This window comes from Myodes glareolus, chromosome 2 (assembly GCF_982192425.1).
Source record: "Myodes glareolus chromosome 2, mMyoGla1.1, whole genome shotgun sequence".
Classification (NCBI taxonomy): domain Eukaryota; kingdom Metazoa; phylum Chordata; class Mammalia; order Rodentia; family Cricetidae; genus Myodes; species Myodes glareolus.
This window is the reverse complement of record NC_142027.1, coordinates 111249171-111272246: the sequence shown is the minus strand read 5'-3', so window position 1 is coordinate 111272246 and position 23076 is coordinate 111249171. Positions and strand designations below refer to the sequence as shown.

At 45.7% G+C, this 23076-nt stretch overlaps 1 protein-coding gene across 2 annotated transcripts; it reads left to right on the top strand.

Annotated features, from left to right (window-relative positions):
* The first annotated feature begins 2520 nt into the window (after nucleotides 1–2520).
* On the top strand, nucleotides 2521–14263 carry Tbl2 (transducin beta like 2). Of its 2 annotated transcripts, none has more exons than XM_048433827.3 (7): nucleotides 2521–2701; nucleotides 5184–5305; nucleotides 6168–6352; nucleotides 8146–8297; nucleotides 8865–8991; nucleotides 10236–10388; nucleotides 10830–14263. In XM_048433827.3, exons 1-7 carry the CDS (start codon nucleotides 2572–2574, stop codon nucleotides 11290–11292), a joined length of 1332 nt encoding a protein of 443 aa, XP_048289784.3. In that variant the 5' UTR covers nucleotides 2521–2571; the 3' UTR covers nucleotides 11293–14263. The 2 variants fall into 2 exon arrangements, with proteins under 2 accessions (XP_048289784.3, XP_048289785.1); XM_048433828.3 differs by lacking the exon at nucleotides 2521–2701 and adding an exon at nucleotides 2709–2828.
* The last annotated feature ends 8813 nt before the right edge of the window (nucleotides 14264–23076 follow it).

The window sequence follows — 23076 nt, the reverse complement described above, 5'->3', positions numbered from 1 at the left end:
TTTAATCTCCTGAGCCATCTTGGATGGCCTTGAACTCTGGATCCTCCTGCCTCTACCTCCTCCTTAGTGCTAAGAATACAGGCCGGTGCCAGTATGCCTGGACGTTTATTTTTCTTTCAGTGCCTTGTAAATCTGTAATTATTTTCCAATTCATTTTAGAACGGTGTGTTTAATAGTGCATGCCTGTATTCACGAAGCTTGGGAGGCTGAAGCAGAAGGATTGCTTTCTTTAAGGCCAGCCTGACCCACAAAGTGAGGTCCAGTCCAGCTAGGGTTACATGGTTACCCTGTCTCAACACACACCTTAAATTAAAACTAACCCCCCCCCACACAAACCTCCTGCAATCCCAGTACTCAGAAGGTTGAGGTAGGAGGGTTGCCTCAAGTTTAAGGGCTACAATATTGAAACTCTATTTTAGGAAACAACAAAAATCTTCTTTTCTGGCTGAGATGAAGCTTTAGTAGGTAAAGAATTTGCTTTGTATGAGGATTGGAGTTGGGCTGTCAGAAACTAGCCTCAACACTGCGTGGGTATGTCATGTCAGCCTGCTTATAATCGCAACACGCAGGAGGGAGAGACAGACTCCCTGTCTCTGGAGTAAACTGGTTTAGTCAGAATAGCAGAAATTGTACTCTACAGATTTACCCTGCTTCCGCACTCGGTATATAAGGTGGAGAGCAATGATGGAAACCAGCTACATTAACATCTGGCCTTCACACACATGCACGCACATAGCCAGGTGGTGGTGGCGCAAACCTTTAATCCCAGCACTCGGAAGGCAGAGGCAGGCTGATTTCTGTGAGTTCCAGGCCAGCCTGTTCTAGGACAAGAGCAAGTTCTAGGGCAGGTTCCAAAGCTACACACAGAAACCCTGTTTCAGAAAAAAAACATAGTAATAATAATAATTAATAATATAAAATAAAAATGAGTATCTCCTTTTCAACTCTGCAGGCTACCCCCAAATCCAGACACTTATCACCTCCCTGGAGGATTTTTGCAAGGACTTCCTTCCAGTTAGTCCTTTTTTCTTAGCCCAAGATACCTGGAACTCACTACGTAGTCTAAAAAGACCCTGAATTTCTTATCTTCGTGCCTCCAGCAAGTGTGGGATTACAGGTTAATGGGATGCTGAAGAACTAGGCTTTCTGCGAGCTTGGGAAACAGCTTGCCAACAGAGTTACATGCCCAGACCCAATATATATGGGTTGGTTTTGTTGTTGTTTCTCTTTGCAGTGATAGGGATCGAACTCAGGGCCTGTACAAGCTAAGCAAGTGCTCTACCATTAAGCTTATCGCCCTGTCTTGCTTTCTTAACTTCAGTATTAGTGCAAAATACTCCATGCATGGGTTTTGCTTCGTGCCTTCCTATGATAGCCAGCATGCTGGAATGAAGTCAGACTCAAGGGTCTCCAGATCTTTCCGACCTTACTAGCCGTTTCTTCTTCTAATGCTCTCGCCTTTGCCTCTCCACAACACCCTCGCTGTTCAGGTCTTTGCGGGGCTGTTCCACACCCACGGTAGGGGCATTTCTCTTCCCCACCAGCAGCACAGGTAAAGTGGGAATAAGAACCTCTGCCCTGTTCCTTGGAAGGATCCAGTGTGGTTAATGCTTTTAATAAATTTTTAATAAACGATCAAGAGGTGAGAGCATGAACGACGGAGTCTGGAGCCCGAACACACCTGGGAAACACAGCTTCCATCAAATCAGGTCTTAATCGTCATGCCCCGCCCCTCAAAAACAGTCCAATATCGAAAAACCGAAAAGAGAAAAAACCCAATCCAATAGCCAGACCTCGTCAAGTCAATCTCTAAGCCCCGCCCCTCAGAACACTTAGCCGGAAGACTCTGCCCCTCCAGACGCTCAAACTCCAGGCCCCACCCCTTGGAGCACTTGAAGCAGGTCACTCAAACCGGCGAGGTCCCGCCCCCCGGACCTACCAGCAGCTAAGCCCTGCCCCGTAAGGCGAACCAACGGTCGGGTCGTACACCCCGTTATACTCAAACCAATTCTTATTCCCCCAAGCACTAAAACGGTCAAGACAGGAGCCTCAAGACGCTCAAAGGCTAAACCCCGCCCTACAGTGTGCGCAATCAGGCCCGGTCCGGACCGGGAGCGCGCCAACGGAAAGGTCCCGCCCCTGGGGAAACTCAATCGACCAGGCTCCGCCCCACAGAGCACTAACGGCCGTGCCCAGCCTCTCGAGCCGCGCAGGCGGCCGTACTCCGCACTGTAGAGCTCTCCAACCGCCCGGCCCCGCCCACGGAACCAAGCTCCGCCCCGCAGAGAGCTCCAACCGCCTGGCCCTGCCCACGGAACCGGGTAACGACCGGGCCCCGCCCTCGAGGCGGTCCACCCTGCAGAGCGCGCCTAACGCCAGGTCCCTTCTCATAGGACCCTGTGACGGCTAGGCCCGCCTCCCGAGGCTCTATTTGGATCAGGCCACGCCCCCAAAGCGCAACCCCGGCCGGTCCCGCCCCTCGAGGCGCGCCAACTGTCCTCCCCCGCCCCTCGTGCGCCGAGACGTGAGGACGCTGGCGTGGTAGGCTGAGGTGGCAGTCCTCCTGCGGCCATGGAGCTGCCGCAGATGCCGGAGCTGATGGGGCTATCTCTGCTGGTGGGGCTGCTGGCCCTAGTGGCCACGGCGGCGGTGGCCCGGGGCTGGCTGCGGACCGAGGAGGACAAGGCCAGTCCGCCCGTCCGTAAGTAGACTGGACCGGATAGCGGGAGCTTTGTGGAGACTTTGCTCCCAGCCGCCGCGTGGTCCGACCTCAGTTTCCCCGGTCGTGAGATGAACCGCCCGTGCAGATACCGGGTTGCACGTTCGAGGTTGGTTACACCTCAGGGGCAGGACCCTCTGGAACCCGAGTTCTACGCTCCTAGGTTGTATGTCCTCTGGAACCCGAGTTCTACGCTCCTAGGTTGTAGGTGACTTTTCCTGGGACACCCCTCCGCCACACACCTTCCCCGTCCCCGGGTCGGCTACGAAGACGCAGTTAACTCCCGAAGTTTGCTGTGTGTTCACTTTCTTGGCAAATGGGGGTCATTTGGAAATCGCTATGGCCAACTCTGCCTGGCGGGAGTGTTCACGGAGCTCCTCTTGTCTGTTGATGAGCTTCGGGGTCTTTGGATTCCTTTAGTAAATGAGAAGCATGTAAAAGCGCACGTCTACACTGTGGGTCTGAAAATGCAAGCGAATTATACAGGGTGTTAAATTCACAGTAATTCATAGTAAGTCCATACTAGAAAGGGAACGAGAACGGGGATATGAATGGCTCTGCTTTCTTTTATTTATTTGTTTATTGTTTGAATGAAAGTTGAGGATCCTGGAACTCCTCATTGAGGGTAGGGAGCCCATTGCGGTGGGTTTGTTTGTTTGTTTGTTTTGAGACAGGTATTCAGTATTCACTATAGTCCAGCCTGGCTTTGAATTATCGGATACTCCTGCCTCCGTCTCTCAGGAGCAATGGGATGTACAGGTCTGTGCCCCCTATTCCTAGCTTTGTTGGCTTCTGGGTATGTGAAACCCCAGGTCCCAAGCAAGTTGCTGTCCACCTGAGCTACACCCGTCCCAGTGTAAACTTTTGCTAGGGAGGCCAAAGAAGAAAGTTCTGCCAGTGCCAAAACTCAAGAAGGCGGGGATTTCAAAACTGTGGACATAGCTCTGCCTTAGGCCTAGGATCCTCCCCAGTGAGGGGCCAGCAGCAGAGCTCAGTGATAGAGGTCTTCCCTGTGGTACCTAAGGCCCTGAGTTTTATCCCAGAACTGAAAGAATAAAAGAACAGCATCTGGTGTGGCTCCAAAGGTCAGCACGGATAACTTAGAGGCAGATTGTATGTAGCAAGTCTAATAGGGTTTAGTTCCTGTAAGAATTAGGGAGCATCTACTGACACCCAGCACGGCAGTTTTATGTGTCACCCGGTTCTCCAAGCTTATTGTGTGTCCCCGTGCTGATGTGGAGGTTGAAAGACAGCTCTCAGGAGTCAGTTACCTTCTACCGTGTAGATTTGCACTGAGGTAGTCAGGGTTAGTGTATGACACTGTAAGTGGCTTCTCAAGTTTCTCATCAATGTAGCAGTGCTTTTGGCTTGTATCTTGCTTATACTATCTCATTCAATTCTCAACCTTTGCTTTGTTTTGTTTTATGACAAAGGGAAGTCCAGGTTGACTTTGAACTTCTCCTGCCTCCACCTTCTGAATGCTAGAATTACAGGCATACACCCCCAAGCCTGGTTTCAGTATCTTTTTAAGGAAACCAAGACTTGAAGCAGTTAAATAACTTACCCAAGACCGGGTCCTGCGGGTTCCCTTGTTTGTAGTATTCCCTATGTTGGGATGCGTGGCTAGAATCCACCCAGCTGTGTCAGCTCAGAGAGGTGCTGTACAGATTGAGCAAGCAGCCTCTGCAAGATCACTCTGAGGGCTGGGGATGTAGAATATGAACCCTTAGCATGCATGGGACTGTAGTTTCAGTCCTCAGTGTGAAAAAAAGATCACTCAGTGATAAAGACTGAATCCAACTCAAATCTGATTTTTAAATTTTTTTTCAAAAAAAGCTTAAACATTTTTAAAAATTATGTGTATATGTCTTTGGTTTGTCCATGTTTGTGCAGGTGTCCTTGGAGACCAAAGGTGCCACATCCTCTGGAACGAGAGTTCTAGTTGGTTGTAAGCCACCTGATGTGAGTACCAGGAGCCAAACTGGTTCTCTGAAAGAGTAATATATGCTTAACCACCAAGGCATCTCTCCAGCCCCATTTGTTGTTTGTTTGAATTTGAGACTTTGCATATGCTTGGAAAGCCCTCTACTATTAAATTATATCCCTAGCCCCCCCACTTTTTAATGAACATAGGTGTGATGGTAAATGTATAAACATGTTGTGAACATGGAGATCAGAGAACAGCCTTGTGTATTATTAGGAACACTGATTGCTTCCATCGAGACAGGGTCTCATATTGACTTGGAGCTCATAAGTAGATTCGGCTGGTTTGCCAGAGAGTCCCAGTACAAATATATGCCACCATAATTGCCTTTTTTTTTTTTTTTTTTGCACATATCACTTTCTCTCCTCAAGGACAAAGTCCTTATGTCTTGGTGCTCTACCCAGAGCCTAGGTAGTCCTAGGTACTCAGTAGATATTTGTGCGTGAGTGCATGGGTAAATGACAGGACCTTTTCTTCTAGGCCAAAAAGCAAACGAATCCAAGAAGTCAGGATCCAAGAAGCAGAAACAGAATCAGCGGGTTCGCAAGGAGAAGCCTCAGCAACATACCTTCACCCACCGCCTTCTGGCTGCAGCATTAAAGGTACTTGGTACTCCTGGGTACTGTGATGGGGAAACTCTGTTAACCAGTCACAGTGAATTGGGGCGTGGGGACCTGGACCCCAGGGAAGAAAACCTGGAGATCCAGGTGTGCTCACTCTCCCGCTATGCTGCGCTCACCAGACCATTTTGGATCTGGGACCTCTCACTCTGATGGTGTGAGTTTTCCCATTTTTTCAATTATTAAAGTATAGCTTGTTCTTGAGCTTATCTGATTGTTCATTACTGGTTCGCCTACAGTACTGAACACATGCAGTATATACACTTGAAGACCCACCCCCCAGACTTTGTCCTTTGTAGTAATCTGCATATTACATACACTTCTAACTCTTACCAAGAGAGTAGGCATACCCCGTCTGGCCCTTTGGCTTTTTTTCCTGCCTTGTAGTACTGAGGAATGAATCCAGGGCCTTGTGCATGTTAGACCATTCTACCACTGAGCTACACCTCCAGTCCTTGATTGGCGGAGTCTACATAAGTACTCTACAGCTAAGCACCTTACTGGGGGATTCTAGGCAGCCTCTCTACTGCTGAGCTTCATTCCTAGCCCACTCTACTTTCTATTTATGTTTTTCTACTTATAAATTTGAAATAGTTTCACCAAATTGCTTGGGCTGGCTTCAGACTTTCTCTGTAACCCAGGCAGACCTTGAACTTGAGATTCTACCACTTCCGCCTTCCAAGTAGCTGGGATTATAGAACTGAACTACCAGGACTAGCTTATCCTGTTCTGTCCTCAGCTTCTTGGTCATTCAGACACCTGGGCCACAGAGTTGCAGCTCTAGGTTCAGCCTCCCAATCCACTGGAGAATATCTCATTTATACTTCCTATATTCTTTCCCTAGAGCCATAGTGGGAATATATCTTGCATGGACTTCAGTAGCAATGGCAAGTATCTGGCCACCTGTGCGGATGACCGCACTGTCCGAATCTGGAGCACCAAAGATTTCCTTCAGCGGGAACATCGCAGCATGAGAGCCAATGTGGAGCTGGACCATGCCACCTTGGTGCGCTTCAGCCCAGACTGCAGGTGGGATAGGACAGAGCCTCAGGCTTGCCTGCCAAAGCCCAGCTCCTGACTTTGGTCTTCCCAAGTCCAGTTGGGGGTTAGTGAGGAGGGACCAAGAGTCTACCTTGGGATGACATAAAGAGAGCATCCATACAGTATGGGCACCTCCTCTGACCCCTTGGAGGTTCTGCTCTACAAAAAGCAGAGAAGGGATGATCGATCCTACCATGGATGTTCTAAAAATCTAGCTTTGCCATGAATTTTGGATGCTCTTATGACTTCTAGGTTCTAGAAATGAAAGGAACCAAAGCTATGAGGATCCTTTCTTTCTTTTCTTTTGTAGTATACCTGACAAGGCCTTACCACTGAGCTATACCCTCAGCCTTCATTGCTTTGGGTTTTAGTTTGTTGGTTGTTTTGAGATAGGACACAGGGACTTGCTATATTGTTCTCACTGTGTAAAGCAGCTTGTCCTTGACCTTGTGATCTTTCTGCCTCAGTCTCCCCAGTGCTAGGATTCAGTGTGGCCTTGTATGCCTTTGTTCAGGGAAATACAAGCAAATATTTACCGTAGAGAGGGCATCAACAACAGACCAAAGAGTGATTGTACCATGTGTACGTTGGTGAACCAGTGAGATTATTGGGGTTGCTTACAGGAGTATAGAAAGAGGATGCTTAAAAGAACATGGACAGGCCTGGCGGTGGTGGTACCCGCCTTTAACCCCAGCACTTGGGAGATAGAAGCAGCTGGATCTCTGAATTCGAGGCCAACCTGGTCTACAGAGCAAGTTCCAGGATAGCCAAGGCTACACAGAGAAGCCCTGTCTCAAAAAACAAACAAAAACATGGACAATGCTTTGGGAGCCGAATCATAAAAAGCCCACCCCTGCGTAGGTAATGACTGTGTATTGGACTTTGAGGCATTGCCAACAGACAGTCTTCTCTTCCCAGCACTTGTTTGCTATTTCTATAACCTTTAAGAGGGGCCTTATGAGTCTTGTGACTTTCAGAGCTTCCTGCTCCTTAAGTCTCAAAGCTCCCATCTAGGAAGGGTATTATTTTTTATGTTTTAGTGCTAAGGAACAAACCCAGCGCCTACTACTGAGATATATCTCTGAATTGTTCTGTTTTGCTCTTTGTGTGTGTAGGCCAGCCGACAACAGAAGTTGGGTTGTTTGTTTTTTTTTTTTCTACTGTATGGGTTCCTGTGTATTGAACTCAAGTCACATTAGTTTTGCCAACCAAGTGCTTTTTAACCTGCTAAATCATCCCTTTGGCACTCTGAATAGCTTTTATGAGATTTTGAGGGACTGGAGTTAAGTTCAGGGGTTAAGAGCACTGACTGCTCTTACATAGGATGTAAATTCAATTCCCAGCACCCACATGTCAGCTCACAATTGTCTGTAACTCCAGTCTGAGGGGAGCCAGTGTCCTCTTCTGGCTTCTAAGGGCACCTGGCATATGGTATATAAACATTAAGAAAATTTTTAAAGTTAAAAAAAAGAATTGGGGGGCTGGAGAGATGGCTCAATGGTTAAGAGCACTGGCTGCTCTTCCAGAGGTCCTGAGTTCAATTCCCAGCAACAACATGGTGGTTCACAGCCATTTATAATGAGATCTGGTGCCCTCTTCTGGCTTGCAGGCACACATGGAAGGAATGTTGTATATGTAATAAATAAATAAAATATATATAAAAAAATTGAACCAAGGAATATAAAATAGGGCGAGAGGGACAATCTTAATTTCCCCCTCCCCCATCTAGGACATGTAGACCTCTTTACAGGTGAGGAAATGACCTCTTTTTTGCTCTCTAGAGCCTTCATTGTTTGGTTGGCCAATGGGGACACCCTCCGTGTCTTTAAGATGACAAAACGAGAAGATGGGAGCTTTACCTTCACAGCCACCCCAGAGGACTTCCCTAAAAAGCACAAAGCGCCTATTGTCAACATTGGCATTGCTGACACAGGTAGGGAATTCAGTGGATGAAGCTTACTTACAGCATGAGAAAGTTCCCGAGTCATAACTTGCTCTTTGTTTTGTTTTAAGGTTTATTTATTTTTACTTTATGCATTAGGTGTTTTATCTGAATGTATGTCTGTGCACCACTTGCATGCAGTGCTCACAGAGGCCAGAAGAGGGCATGGTGTTCTCTGGGACTAGAGTTATAGCCAAATGTGAGCTGCCATATGAGTGCTGAGGATTAGACACACATCCTCTGGAAGAGCAGCCAGTGTTCTTAACTACAGAGTCATCGACACATGGGAGTTGAATTTAGTTCATCAGACTTGGTGACAAGTACCTCCACTCACTAGACCAATTTGCCAGCTTTCTAAGTTATATTTGAATGAGTTGATACTTCCTGAGTTTCGCCTGGTGTCCTTGTGACCATGGAAGTCTGGCCCTTTGCTTCTCTAGAATCCACAAGCTATACAGTAAGAGCCATACTTCTTGGAGCAGTGCCTCATTGTTTCCTTGGGAGGTAACCGTCCTTTTTGTCAAGGCTCCAGCCTCACAACTTTCCTCTCCTCATCAGGGAAGTTCATCATGACAGCCTCCAGTGATACGACCGTTCTCATCTGGAATCTGAAAGGTCAGGTGCTGTCTACAATCAACACCAACCAGATGAACAACGCTCACGCTGTTATCTCCCCATGTAGCAGGTGAGGAGGAAGAGAATAGCTACAGAGCAGAGGCAAAATAGCTACAGTTTTGAGGAGTGGGTAGGGGACTCCTGGATATCATTCCAAACAGTGAAAGAATTTCCCACAGGGCTCCATAGTCCTTAGTGTCTGTTTCTTCGCTTATGGTGTGTTTATTTTTGCAGTACTAACGAGAGTACATGGTAGGCAAATACTCAACCACTATACAACATCAGAAGCCCCTCCCTCACCTATGGGCTTCATTTTACTTGTTTTGTTTTTGAGCCTGGGGCTCTCTATATCCCTGGCTAGCCTGAAACTCATTATGTAGATCAGCTGGCCTGAAATCCAATAATATTAGCCTACCTCTGCTTCCAGAGAGCTTGGATTAAAAGTGTGTGCCACCATGCCAGGTCTTTTTAAAATCTTTGTTTGGTTTTTGAGACAGGGTCCTTTTATGTAGTCCTGGCTGTCCTGGAACTCACTGTGTAGATCATTCTGGCCTTACACTCACAGAGAGATCCACCTGCCTCTGTCTCCCAAGTGCTGGGATTAAAGGTGTGCACAGCCACCACCCAGAGTTTTACTTTGTTTTTTCTTAGAGTTTTGTTGTAGAGTCCTGGATGGCCTAGAACTAGCTATGTAGACCAGGTTGGCTTTGAACTTGTGATAGACACTCTTGCATCTGACTGCTTAGTACTGGGATTATAGATATATACCACAATACCTGGTTCTCTTTGTTCTTTTCTTTTTTGTTTATGGTTGTCTGGTTTTATTTGTTCTGAGACAGGCTTTCTGTGAGTAGCCTTCAACAGCCTGGAACTCACTATATAAACCAAGGTAGTCCCAAACTCATAAAAGATCCACCTCTTCTTGCCTTTTGAGCATTGGAATTAAAAAATGCATAATACTCGGTGTTATTATATTAATTTTAATGTTAGTTTGAGATAAGATCCTGCTAAGTTATTCATACTTCCTTCCTATTTACTCTGTTAGACCAGGAAGGCCTTAAACTTGATCCTTCTGCCTCAGCTTCCAGACTAGCTGGGATTGAAGGGGTATACCTCCATGCCTGACACTGAAACACTTTAAAAAGATTCCTTAGGCTGGAGCTGGAGCTGTAGATAGCATGCCTTGTATTTATGAGACCCTACATCCATGCTTAACATCATCAAAAGGTACTGTTTCTCAGGAAAGAGAGCTAAGATTTGTTAGAAACAAGGTACTTTAACATTTGAGTTTTAAGAGTGTGGGTTATGTGACAGGTTTGTGGGTTCGTGTGGCTTCACCCCAGATGTCAAGGTCTGGGAGATCTGCTTTGGGAAGAAAGGAGAGTTCCAGGAGGTGCTGCGAGCCTTTGAATTGAAGGGCCACTCTGCATCTGTTCATTTTTTCGCTTTCTCCAACGACTCTCGGAGGTGAGTGCATCAGTGCCTTTTCTTTCCTTTGCTCTTCTAATTGTTTGGTCTTACTTAGTGCAGATAGCCAAGGCTGGCCTTGGAGTCCTGATCCACCTGCCTCTCTTTTAAGTATTGAGACATGGGTGTGTATATTACCTTGCCTGGCAATTTCTTAATGTTTTGTTCTGTTTGTGTTTTTTGAGACACCTTGGTAGCCCAGGCTGGCCTTGAACTCAGATTGATCCTCCTGCCTTGCCTCAGCCCCCAGTGCTGGGGTTACTGGTGTGAACAGGCAAGCTAGGCTGAGCAGTGGACCTGGGCTGCAGGTCTGAAAAGGGTGGAGGACTTGATTCTCGGCAGAATGTAGACTTGGCTTCATAGTTGCAGCCTCTTGGGCTGCTCCAGCACCTTTCCAAGCTAGGGTTGTTGAGGCTCTAGCTGTGATTTCCCACATTGCAGGATGGCCTCTGTCTCCAAGGATGGCACATGGAAGCTGTGGGACACAGATGTGGAATACAAGAAGCAGCAGGACCCCTACTTGCTAAGGACAGGCCGCTTTGAAGAGGCGTGTACCATGCCTTGCCGCCTGGCGCTCTCCCCTGACACCCATGTCCTGGCCTTGGCCTCTGGCACCAGTATTCATCTCTTCAACACGAGGCGTGGGGAGAAGGAGGAGTGCTTCGAGAGTGTCCACGGGGAATGTATTGCTGACTTGACTTTTGACATCACTGGCCGCTTCCTGGCCTCCTGTGGGGACCGTGCAGTGCGGCTCTTCCACAACACCCCTGGCCACCGGGCTGTGGTTGAGGAGATGCAGGGTCTCCTGAAGCGGGCATCCAGTGAGAGCACCCGCCAGAGGCTGCAGCAACAGCTGACCCAGGCCCAGGAGGCCCTAAAGAGCCTGGGTGCCCTGAAGAAGTGACTCTGGCTCTGGATGGATCTGGCTGCCTGCCACCATGGTTGCTACTCTATTCCCAGCTGTCCCTGGGGTAGAGACCTGGAGGAACCTCCCAATTTTCTTCCTGTTGGCCTCCACTTTTTCCCATTGAAGCTATTCTTGCATACTTAGATCTCTCTCTCTCTCTTTTTGTTTGACTCCTCCCATACTGAAAGGTGCTGTTTTCTCACAAGCCCAAGGGTGGAGTCTATCTTCACCCAGCACTGAGAAGAGGGGTAGAAAGAAGAGAGACAGAGAGAGCAAAGCCTTTTACTGTGTGGCAAAAGACCCTGACACCCAATGAAGTTTGTGAGTGAATGTCAAGGTAAAACCTGAGGGACACCAGAGAGTAAGGTACAGAATGTGTTTTATAATGCTGCAAGGTGAGTCTCCACCTGGACCAGGCTCCTGTTACCAGTAAGAAATAATTAAGGGGTGGTGTTTGTGTTGGCCTATAAACTAGGCATTCTACAGGCAAAGGCAGGAGGATCAGGGGTTCAAGTCCTGCTTGGACTACATAGTGAATTCCAGGACTTCCTGGGCTCCATATGGAGAGAGACCTTGACTAGAGATTTTTTTGCTCCAGGCTTCAGTTTTCTTATTTGTAAAATGGGGAACGATGCTCTCTGTGGCCTTCTTGAAAAGATGTTGTAAGGCTAAGAGCATTCCAAAGCTTTCACACATGTAGCATAACAGTGCTGTCCAACATCATTATCTGTCAGGTAAATTTTGGACTCAAACTGTGGTCTGAAACCCAGTCAGAAAGAAACACAGCCCTTGAGAGGGCCAGTCTTCTGAAACTAGGCTTGCTCATTCATCTTGGATGCATATGGTGGTTTGGTTCATGTGCCTTGAGAAGTAATGCAATCTTAACATGGCAACTCCTCTATTGGAGACCTCTTGGGCTCATCACTTTGGTGTCTGCTTCATAGAACCTAAAGACTGGTGACTGTGAAGTGCTTTTTGTTAATTCACAGCTACAGGGGATGTAGGCATGGGGCTTGACAGTAATGAATTTAGGACTATAATGGGGATGAAATGTAATATATCGAATGAGAGATTGGTCTCAGACATATGAATTTGAATACTGCTTGGATCCAAGGAGTGTGGAAAATGTCAGTGATCTAGGAAGACTTGACTCTAGCAAAAAGTATCCATCCCATTTAGTTTTGATCTTTTGCTTAAAAGTAGGTCCTCTTCCAGCCATCCTCAATGCTACAGATGTTGGAATAAGGCACAACCCTGAAGTTGACCTTGATGGCTGCCTTGTCGCCACCCTCTCCTTCCACCACCACCACTATATCCAGATGCCCTGCAGCATCTGCTGTCTCCCCATCTCTTCTGTTACTATCCTGGTCTTAGACACTGTAACGCACTGTATGTATAGTACTTCTCTTTCCAACCACATTACTTCAAGTCACTCTTCTACATAGTTTAGCCAGCTTTTGAAAAACATAAAACAGGTTGTGCCATTCCCCAGTTAAAAACCCTTCAGAGGCTTCTCTCTACTCTTAAGACTAAAAACCCTGAACTCTCTGTGCCTTGCGTAATGTAGTGAAGTTTAGCCCCTCCTGTGGTCTTCTTTGGCAAAGGTCGCGTCCACCCCATTCTTTCTGTTTCTTTACTAACCCAAGCAGTTCACAGGTTCCAGGTATGGGCTGGTCCCTCTTGTTTGTTGCAAGCATTTTTCCTTTCTGTTGGCAGACTTGTCAATGTGATTCAGTCCTTGGTAACTTTGATTTCAAACAGTTGCCTCCTCAAACACTCCATCCGAAGTAGCCCTTTCCACCAATCCCGTCCTGTTGTTTACGTTGGTGCTTTTCTTTCTTTTGTATGAATTGATGATTTCTAAAACCATCTTGTTTGATGTGTATTTGCTCCAGTGCCGTAACAAGGGCAGTCGTGTGTGTAGCAAAGGTAGGAATTAGGTGGGTTGCCTGGCTGTGAGACGGGAGGAAATGGTAGAGACTGCAGTGAGCTAGTAAGCATGTGCCCTGAATGCACAGTGGTTGGTAACTGCTATGTATTGTTTAATCCCCCAAAGTTGCCAGTTTCAGAGAAGTTAGATGTTAGCGCCTTACTCTGAAATGAGGCACCATTGTGAATTGCACCTAACACTGATAGGAAAATCAGCTCACCAGTCTCATTGGCTCTTAAGGATTGTTCCTTGCTTTTCATTTTGCAGGCCTGGGCATGGAACCCAGAGCCTCCTGAAGGGTAGACAATCATTCCGCTGCTGAATCATGCCTCAGCCCTCACTAGGAGAGGCTAGACAGTGGCTCTCCTGCTCAGCCGCAGCCACAGCCCCTCACTGGGAGATTCTAGGCAAAGGTTCTCCTTAGCCACAGCTACAGCCTCTCACTGGGCAAATGTTCTGCTACTGAGCCTCCAGCACTAGTTTGTGAATTGCTGAAGAATGTATTGGAACACGAGCTTCACAAAGACAGGACCCTTGTTTGCCTGCTTTGTTCTGGGTCCCAAGTCAAGACGCTGGGACAGAATAAGCTCTCAATAAATAGAACTCAGACTAGAAGTAATTGACAGAAAAATTGATATTCTTTTGTTTTTCTGCACTCCACTCTCCACTGTGGATTCAGGTTTCTGCTGAGATCAGCCATATTGAGGCCTGTATGGTCACACCCAGGTTTGGGTTTCTGAACACACAGCTTTGCCTCGTGCTGTATGTGCATGTGGGGTCTGGTAGATGTCTCCTTTGGCTGTCAGAAGCAGTATAAAAGGCTTTCACTTGCTTTTGAATGTCTGTTTTGAGAAGTAACGGGTGTCATGACTACGGAGGGAAGGTAGGGAAACCAAGAATGCTGAGCCACTGAAGTCAGAAGTCTGTTCCAGAATCAGCCAAGTCAGTGACGTGTGACCTGGAGTGGGGTGATCACAGAGGCTGCCTGAGTTTGTCTCCTCATCTGTAAAATGGGAATAAATGCTGTCCTGTCTACCATGCTGTGTTGATTCTTTATGTGTGTATACACATGTGTGCTTGTGTATTACACGGGGGATCAGATATGGTTTTTCTCCAACTCCATCTTTGTGTGTGTGTTTGAGACAGGGTCTGACTTTGTAACCTTGGCTGTCTTGGAATTCATAGAAATCCACCTGCCTCTGCTTCCTGAGTACTGGAATTCAAGGCATGTACAACCATATAAAGCTCTTTTTACCTTTACTTTGAGCTAGTATCTCACTAAATTGCCTTTGAACTTGAGATATTCTAGCTTGATCCTCTGAGCAGCAGGGCTGACACTGACAGGCCTACATCTTCATCCCTGAAACTGGGACTTTCTGATTAGTGAGCATTACAAAAGGTCACTGCACAAACTGCCCAGGGGTAGAACAGTGCTGTTCTTACTGCCCTAGGAAAAGTGTCTGGCTCTTAACAGGCTGCCAAGTTTTTATGATCCTCAAGAGTGGATGCAACATTGATATACTGATTTTACACAGGGTGTGGTGGTGCATAGTTGTAACCTAGTACTTGGCAGGTTGTAGTTAAAGAATCTATGTAGTTGCTACATAGACTGTCTAAAAATTTAATACTATTTCTGAAGGTTTTTAGTTTTTCAAAACAAAAGGGTGGAGGGAGCTGAACATGGTTGTACTTGCCCAATAACCCCATCACTCAGGAAGCTGAGGCAAGAGAATAGCAAGTTTGAGACCAGAGAGATGGTTCAGTGGATAAAGGATCTTGCTACACGAGCCTGTAACCTGAGTTCAATCCCAGGTTCCACGTGAAGGTGGAGAGAGCAGTGACTGTTCTTTGACTGTGCATGCAAACAATTTTAAAAAATTAAAAGCTAGAGAGATTTCATTATGAGTCTGGGGAAAAAAGGAGAGAAAGAAAAAGCTAGAGAGATGCCTAAGTGGTTAAGAGCTGCTCTTCTAGAGGGCCCAGGTTCAATTCCTAGCATCCACAATGGTGACTCAACTGTAACCAGGGGATCTGATGTCCACTTCTGACCTCCACAGGTACTGTGTGTACCTGCATACAAGCAAACACACAAAAATGAAATTTTTTTAATTAAAGGAAAAATGACTGACTTGAGAGTTGGCTCAGTAGTTAAGAGGACTTGCTCCTTCAATAGACCTAGGTTCAATTCCCAACACCCTCTTCTGGCCTAGGCAGACATCAGACATTCACATGTTGCATGTACATGCATACAGGCAAAACTGATTTTTTTTTTTTTCTTGAGACAGGGTTTCTCTGTAGCTTTGGAACCTGTCCTGGAACTAGCTTTTGGAGACCAGGTTGGCCTCGAACTCAGAGACCTACCTGCCTCTGCCTTCCAAATTCTGGGATTAAAGGCATCAGCCACCACTGCCCGGCTAATAAAATGATTTTTTAAAAAAGAAAAGTGACAGTGTGTAACCTATTTTGCACTCACTTAAAATGGAAGAAAACCTGGGAAAGTACATAGAAAGGCCTGTTGATTCTTAGTGATATGTACAGGTAATAAAAGTATGTAAAAAAAATATTCTAGCCATTGTGGTGTGTGCCTATAATCCTATCACTTGGGAGGCAAAGGCAGAAGAATCATTTCAAGACTTGTGGTATAATAGCTAGTTCCTGGTTATCCATGGCTACATGTTAAGAACTTTTATCAAAAAGGGGGCGGGGAATAGGTGGGCCAACATGGTGGTGCTTGCCCTTAATCCCAGGATTTGGGAGATAGAGGCAGGTGGATCTCTGAGGTCAATGTCAGCCTGGTCTATAGAGTAAGTTGGAGGCTAGTCAGAGCTATTCAGTGGCACCCTGCCTCAAGGAAAACAAAAATGGCTGATGATAGATGGTAGCCGAGCACATGCAGGTATGAGAGACTTTGATACAACCACTGAAGCACTGAATCCCCCAAACGACCCTCACCCCAGGTCCCCAGTTGTAACCTAGATGGAAACAGACAGTCTTTGTAGGTGGCATGGTTAAGATGAGGGCACCGGGGCTGGGGGGTAGGGGTTGGGGGGGCGACCATCTTGGTGAGACTGGTGTATTTACAAGAGGGGGAAATGTGGGCCCCTATGTTTGCAGCAGGGAGACTGCCACAGAGTATGCAGGTGGAGATGGGCCTCCCTCCCTTCCTCCCTCCCTCCCTTCTTTCTTTCTTTCTTTCTTTTTGGTTTTTTAAGACAGGGTTTCTCTGAGATGGTCTCACTGTCCTGGAACTGGCATTGTAGAACAGTCTGGCCTCGAACTCACTGAGATCCATCGTGCCTCTGCCTCCCAAGTGCTAGGATTAAAGGCGTGCACCATCACTGCCCGGCTTTTTTTTTTTTTTTTCCTGCCTGCCATCTTTTTTTAAAATTATCCCATCTACTTTTTGCCACCTTTCTCTATTTCTGTATGTCTTTCTTTTCTTTCCTACTTACTCTGTGTCTGTGTCTAGCTATGTGGTTGGATGGCTAGGCCTTTCTTTTCTTGCTCCTCTGTTTCTTTTTTTTTCTTTTTGTTGGGGCTGGGGTGGGGGGTTTCCAAGACAGGGTTTTTTTCTGTAGCTTTGGAGCCTGTCTTGGAACTAGCTCTTATAGACCAGGCTAACCTCGAACTCACAAAGATCTGCCTGCCTCTGCCCCACAAGTGCTGGAATTAAAGGCGTGTGTCACCACCGCTTGGCTGCTCCTCTGTTTCTTTCCCAGAGATTTCTCCTATTTATTCCTTTCTGCCAGCTATCCCTGCCTATTCTTTCTCTTGCCTTGCTATTGGCTGTTCAGCTCTTTATTAGACCAATCAGGTGTTTTAGACAAAGTATCACAGCTTCACAGAGTTAAACAACTGCAACATAAAAGATGATTTTTGGTTTGGTTTTGTTTTTTGGTTTTTTTTTTTTGGTTTGTTTGTTTTTGTTTTTGCCTTCTAGAGAGGGTTTCTCTGTGTAACAGTCCTGGCTATCCTGGTTGTTGCTTTGTAGACCAGGCTGGCCTTGAACTCACTGAGACCTGCCTGCCTCTGCCTCCTGAGTGCTGGGATTAAAAGTGTGTGCCACTACTGACTGTTGTTTGTTTATTTTTTTAATTTATTATGTATACAACATTCCTTCCATGTGTGCTTGCATGCCAGAAGAGAGCACCAGATCTCATTATAGATGGCCGTGAGCCACCGAATTGAACTCAGGACCTCTGGAAGAACAGACAGTGCTCTTAACCTCTGAGCCATCTCTCCAACCCTGTTGTTTGTTTATTTTAAAGATTTTTGTAGCTGGGCAGTTCAAGGTCAGCTTGATCTACAGATTGAGTTTAGGAAAAATTAAAAAAAAAGATTATTTGTAGCCTCACATATTGGTGCACACATGCAGCCTCAGCACTGGAGTAACCAAGGTGGGTCACTTGAGTCTACAAGTTCAAGAAAAACCAGACCATATATTTTTAGAGACGACAAAGTATTATGATTGGGGAGCAGCTTCCTTTGTGCTAGATCTACCCAGCATTGTCTCCACTGTCCCAATATCTAGAAACTTAATCTGGAGACTCAGGTTCTCTACAAATGACAGAAAGAAACAGGTCTTCCTTTGCTTGCTTTTGGGGCATACCTTTTGGGACTGAGGTTCATGGAACAGAGAACTGGCATAATCTGCAGTTGCAAGAACACGTGATTTATCATCAACCTGTGCCTGTCTTCTGCTGTTGGTCCAGGCCCCAAAGTCTTCTTCCTTTCATGTTTCACAGGCTGATTCCAGAGTTCAGGGCAGTTTAGGCTTAGGAAATAAGTATGGTTTCTACTTTTGGTCTATAAGTATCTGCTGCTTGCAGTTTTTGTGGTTTTATTTAAGCACAAGTAATCATACATGTGAGTGAACCATCTATCCATTTTCTTTGCTTCACAGCCTAATCTTGGAGTTGGTGACTTGATGGTACTCTTTCCAAGATGGCTTGTAGTTCTTAGAACCATGTACACACACACACACACACGTGAAGTATCTACTGTGTGCTCCTGAAAGGCTGAATACAGAACACTAAGAATGGCCAGTACAGGGCTGGAGAGATAGCTTAGAGGTTAAGAGCATTGTTTGCGCTTCCAGAGGTCCTGTGTTCAATCCCCAGCAACCACATGGTGGCTCACAACCTGTAGTGAGTTCTGATGCCCTCTTCTTGTGTCCAGGCATACTTGCAGATAGAGCATTTGTATGCATAAATAAATTTAAAAACACAGGATTTCTCTGGCTGTCCAGGAACTTGCTTTGTAGTCCAGGCTGGCTTCAAATTCAGAGATCTGCCTGCCTCTACCTCCTAAATGCTGGCATTAAAGGCATGTACCAACATGTGCCACCACACCTAGCCAAAAGTTTTAGAGTTTTAAGGCAGGGCCTTGCTGTGTAACCCAGGCAGGCCTTGAACTGCCTCAGCTTCCTAAGTGCTAGTGAGTCACCATTCCCACCTGGCTCTTCATTTAGTGAAATACCACTTCCAAACTTAGATAGCCCAGGCTGGCCCAGAACTTCTGGCAATCTGGCTGCTTCAGCTTCCTGAGAGCTGAGATTACAGGCATATGACACCACACTCAACACATCCAGTCTTTTCAACTATAGAACACAGATAAAAATAGTGATGACGTGTAACAGTGACCTGTTATACTCCTAAAAGCATATATGTGCGTGTCATCACACGTGCTCTAGCATGAATGTGGCAGTCAGAACAACTTTCAGAAGTAGGTTCTCCTTCCACTGTGGGTTCCATGTATCAAGCTCAGGACCTTAGATTTGCAGAGCAAGTGCCAATATCCATTGAGCCCTCTCACCAGTCCAAGCTTCCCTTCTTGCTTTCAGCAAGCCCTTGTATTGGCCATTCTTAAGCAGTGCATCTGAATTCAACCCTTCAGGATCACACAGTAGATATGTAGATACTTCACACTTCACATATGAACCAGAGTGTGAGTGTGGGTGTGGGTGTGTGGTTTGGGAATAGGCATTATATATGCTAAACGCATGCTCTATTTCTGAGCTATCCTCCAAGTCTGGGTATCTCCTATTTGTGACTTAACACAGTTAACATATGGTTAGGCCCTGATGCCAAGGGGATGCTTGTGCTACAAGCCGCAACATTATACTGTAATTACTTAGCCATCTTTTCATGAGGCAACTCATCAGAGCCAAGGATTTTGGTGGAGGTTTAAACTGAGATGCAGGGAGTATTGGAATTATTGCCTTGTGGCTGTTTCTTGTTCTAAAATTTTTCACTGTAGCTGAATCGCCTTCTGTTACAAATTTGGGATTTATCTTCCACAGCTCAGCACTATTTGAGCTATGTGTGAAGACAGTCACACAGTTAAGAAAAGTGCTTCCCACTACCAGGTCTTTGCTCCTCTCTCCTATGTGAATATAGAGATCTGCCTTCCTGGGATTATCTTTATTGACAGGCATTTGGTCAGCTTTTAGTATCCAGGCAAAAGCACCCCATTTAAGACATTCCCATATATCCAAGGACATAAAAGTACTACATGCCCAAATCTGTTAATTAATAACTGCTCTCACAGAAAAAATAAGCATGCCTTGGTTCTACCTCACTTAAAGATAAGAAAAGCAATGACCTAAAACTAACCTTGCATTAAAAGATTCCTAATTCCTCATCTCACCTTCACCTCAGTTTACTGATGACTTTAGTTCAGGAGATTTAGTATTTGTGCCTTACTCTCAGGAGAGATAATTAACCATCTAACCACAGACCAGAGGAGGACAAATCTTCATGGGTGCCTCTGATAAGCATTAAGCTTAAGACTTTGCTAACATTGAAGCTTGCTAACATTTGGCAAAATTGCTAATGAACCAAGGGTCCTAAACTTCCCTTGTTTGTTGCATAGTTTGCCTAATTACCTTTGCCTGCAAGGTTTTGTGGGTCTGTATAAATGGGTAAGAACAAAGAGAATGGGGGGCTGGAGAAATGGCTCAGAGGTTAAGAGCATTGCCTGCTCTTCCAAAGGTCCTGAGTTCAATTCCCAGCAACCACATGGTGGCTCACAACCATCTGTAGTGAGATCTGGTGCCCTCTTCTGACCTGCAGGCATACAGACAGACAGAAATTTACATAATAAATAAATAAATATTTTTTTAAAAAAAAGAACAAAGAGAGTAGAGAGAGGTGGAAACAGAAGCAAAAGCATCCCAGAAATTAGCAAAGATAGGAAAATGAAGAAAAATGTAGCAGAGAATTGGAATTGGAATTAGGATTGAGACAGAGAATTAGAGCTAAAAAATTATAGACAGGCAGAAGAATTAGAATAGAGTGCAAGGAAGAGAACAATAAAGAGACATGGATAGAAAGAACATGTTGTGAATGGACTTCTTAACTCTCAGATTTTAGTTCCTTCACTTATTGCGGCATCTTTATTTTGAACCCCTGAGAGGAAGTTTTAGCGGCTGGACCTTTAAGGCTTTGCATGTGAATTCACACGGAGATGCTGACCATTTAGAGCTCCAGAGAGTGACTTGCATATAGGCACTTTCCAAAACACTTTTTCAGACTCAAACATCTTAGGAATGATGCATCAAGTTTTGTTTCTGTGTTATATGTATTTTCTACAATAAGCATGCCTTTTGCTAAAATTCAGTAACACATACTGAATGCAGTACTAACCTTTGAAGACCAGGGGTGTAGGTCAGTGAATTAATGTTCATCACAGCATCACAGCACTGTCACAGCAAATAACCAATAATAGCCTCTTTCTCTTTGGTGTGGCCTAAGCTGGCTTTAGAACTTGAGATCCTCCCGCCTCAGCCCGAGTCCTAAGACTACAGGCATATGCCACCATAGTCAACTATGGTGAAAAGTGAGTCACTCACTTTTCCTTTGTATTAGTTTTTTTCTGAGGTATCACAGAACTGTGACCACACTGCAGATGGAGAAATGGAGATGTCTATAACTGAAGTAGCAAGCTCAGATTCAATCCAAAGTCCGAGCATAGAGCTCAAACTTGTTCTGTAGTGTTTCTATGTAGAACCTTTGATTTTGCCATCCACGTGTGCTCTAGCATGGATGTGGCAGTCAGAGATGGATTGGCTAGTTCAGGAAAACACAGAGAGGGAAAAGGGGAGACCACGTGTTCATTCTCTGGGGGTGCAGTTTAAATAGCCTATGGGAGTGGTCTTGACCGTCCCTGTTGAGGGGTCACCATTTGGCGGGCTTTCTTGGAGGTGGAGTCTGGACTGTGGCAGCTCCCAGGGCAGGTGGCTTGAAATGGAGCATTCCACCCAACGTTCCAGAAAGGGTGCCAGGAGCTGGGGTAAAGCCCCCAACCAGACACTGTATAGCTCATGTTGGGCAATGTACAGTTCCAGGCTACATGAGGAGACCCTATCTCAAAAATGTAATTTTTTTTTAAAGGAAGGTGGCAGAGAAACACGAAGAGCAGAGGAAAGGAAGTTCCTGCTGACAATGGCTTGAATTTAGGGGAAGAAATTAGACATGGCTGTCAGGTGTTGGGCCTTGTGTTTGTTCTGGGTTGTGGGGTGGGTATCCATGAACAAAACTGATGAAGCTTACCAGATTATTCTGCCTTGCATTCTTCTCCTGTGTCCTTTCATCTCAGAGGTGAGAGGAGCTCCCTCATCCCTGTGTCCTTCAGTGCAGGATATCATTTACTTAGTGCCTGGGTTTACTTCGATTATATCAGTTAGGTTTGGGGAACAGATTTATCACCTTTGACCCTGTTATTTCAACAATAATCCTTTGCCTGCACTTGCTACTTAGATTTTTCCACCCACCAAGCAGGAGCTGTTCAGGAATCCCTTACCAGCAAACAACATTATACTCTGTCAGCTGAAAGCCTGATAATCATAAATCTGAAGTTTGTCGAGTTCAGGGTTACCTACAGATTTATCTGGGAAGCACATGGAAGGATGTTTCTCATCCTCCTCTCCTTTGACAGGGTCTCATGTAACCCAAACTGGCCTCAAACTTTCAATGTAGCTAAGGATGACCTTGAACTCCTGATTTCCCTGGAACTGCAAGTAAAATTCTATCTCTATTCAACAAAGTACCTATGGAGCATATAATGTCAGCTGCAAGATCACACTATGTGTACTTCCTTTTGTTGTTTCTGTTAGCACACATCTGTTTTCTAGCCTGCATCTTCTACTGTATCAGACATTTGTTCTTTCTGTAGCCCTGACTGTCCTGGAACTCCCTATGTGACCAGGCTGGCCTTGAGCTCACAGAGATCTGCCTGCTCCTGCCTACCAAGTATTGGGATGAAAAGTGTTCCTTCCTTTGTCACAATCCCTGGTTCAGAAGTTCTTCCAAAGGAGAAACACTTAGGACCCCAGTAGCTGGTACAATGCATAGAAAATTGGCATTGTTTTATCCAGAATCGCTGAATTCCATGACAATAGAGTGCTAGGTATGAGTCAGGTACAGAATATTCAAGAAAAGCTGCAGTTTGAGCTGGATCTTTGGAAAAGTAGTTGATCCAATCAGAAGAAACAGATGAAAACAACGAAGTCAAGATGAAGAAAGGTGTGAAATTGACTCTGGGACACAGTTATTTAGGTGAGGAGCTAAGATGTTGATAACACAGGTCTTCGGTTCCATGAATATGAAGAGCATAAACAATTCCATGAAGAGCCAGGTCCATGGGGTTAAATGGCAACAAAATCTGATTCACGGGAGAACCGACTCCCACAAGTTGTCCTCTGTTCTATACACACACTTAATTTTTTTCTCTCAGTCAGGTGTGGTGGTACACAACACTCAGGAGGCAGAAGCAGGTGGCTCTCTCAGTTCAAGGTTGGTGTTGGTTGGTCTACATAGCAAGTTCAAGGGCATACATGAGACCTTGTTTCA

Bases quoted from the DNA above. Each gene is read 5' to 3' on its own strand.
- Tbl2 (XM_048433827.3), top strand. From the start codon at position 2,572: ATGGAGCTGCCGCAGATGCCGGAGCTGATGGGGCTATCTCTGCTGGTG. The intron at 5,306-6,167 runs GTACTTGGTACT...TTCTTTCCCTAG, and splicing joins TTCTGGCTGCAGCATTAAAG to AGCCATAGTGGGAATATATC. The intron at 8,298-8,864 runs GTAGGGAATTCA...TCTCCTCATCAG, and splicing joins CATTGGCATTGCTGACACAG to GGAAGTTCATCATGACAGCC.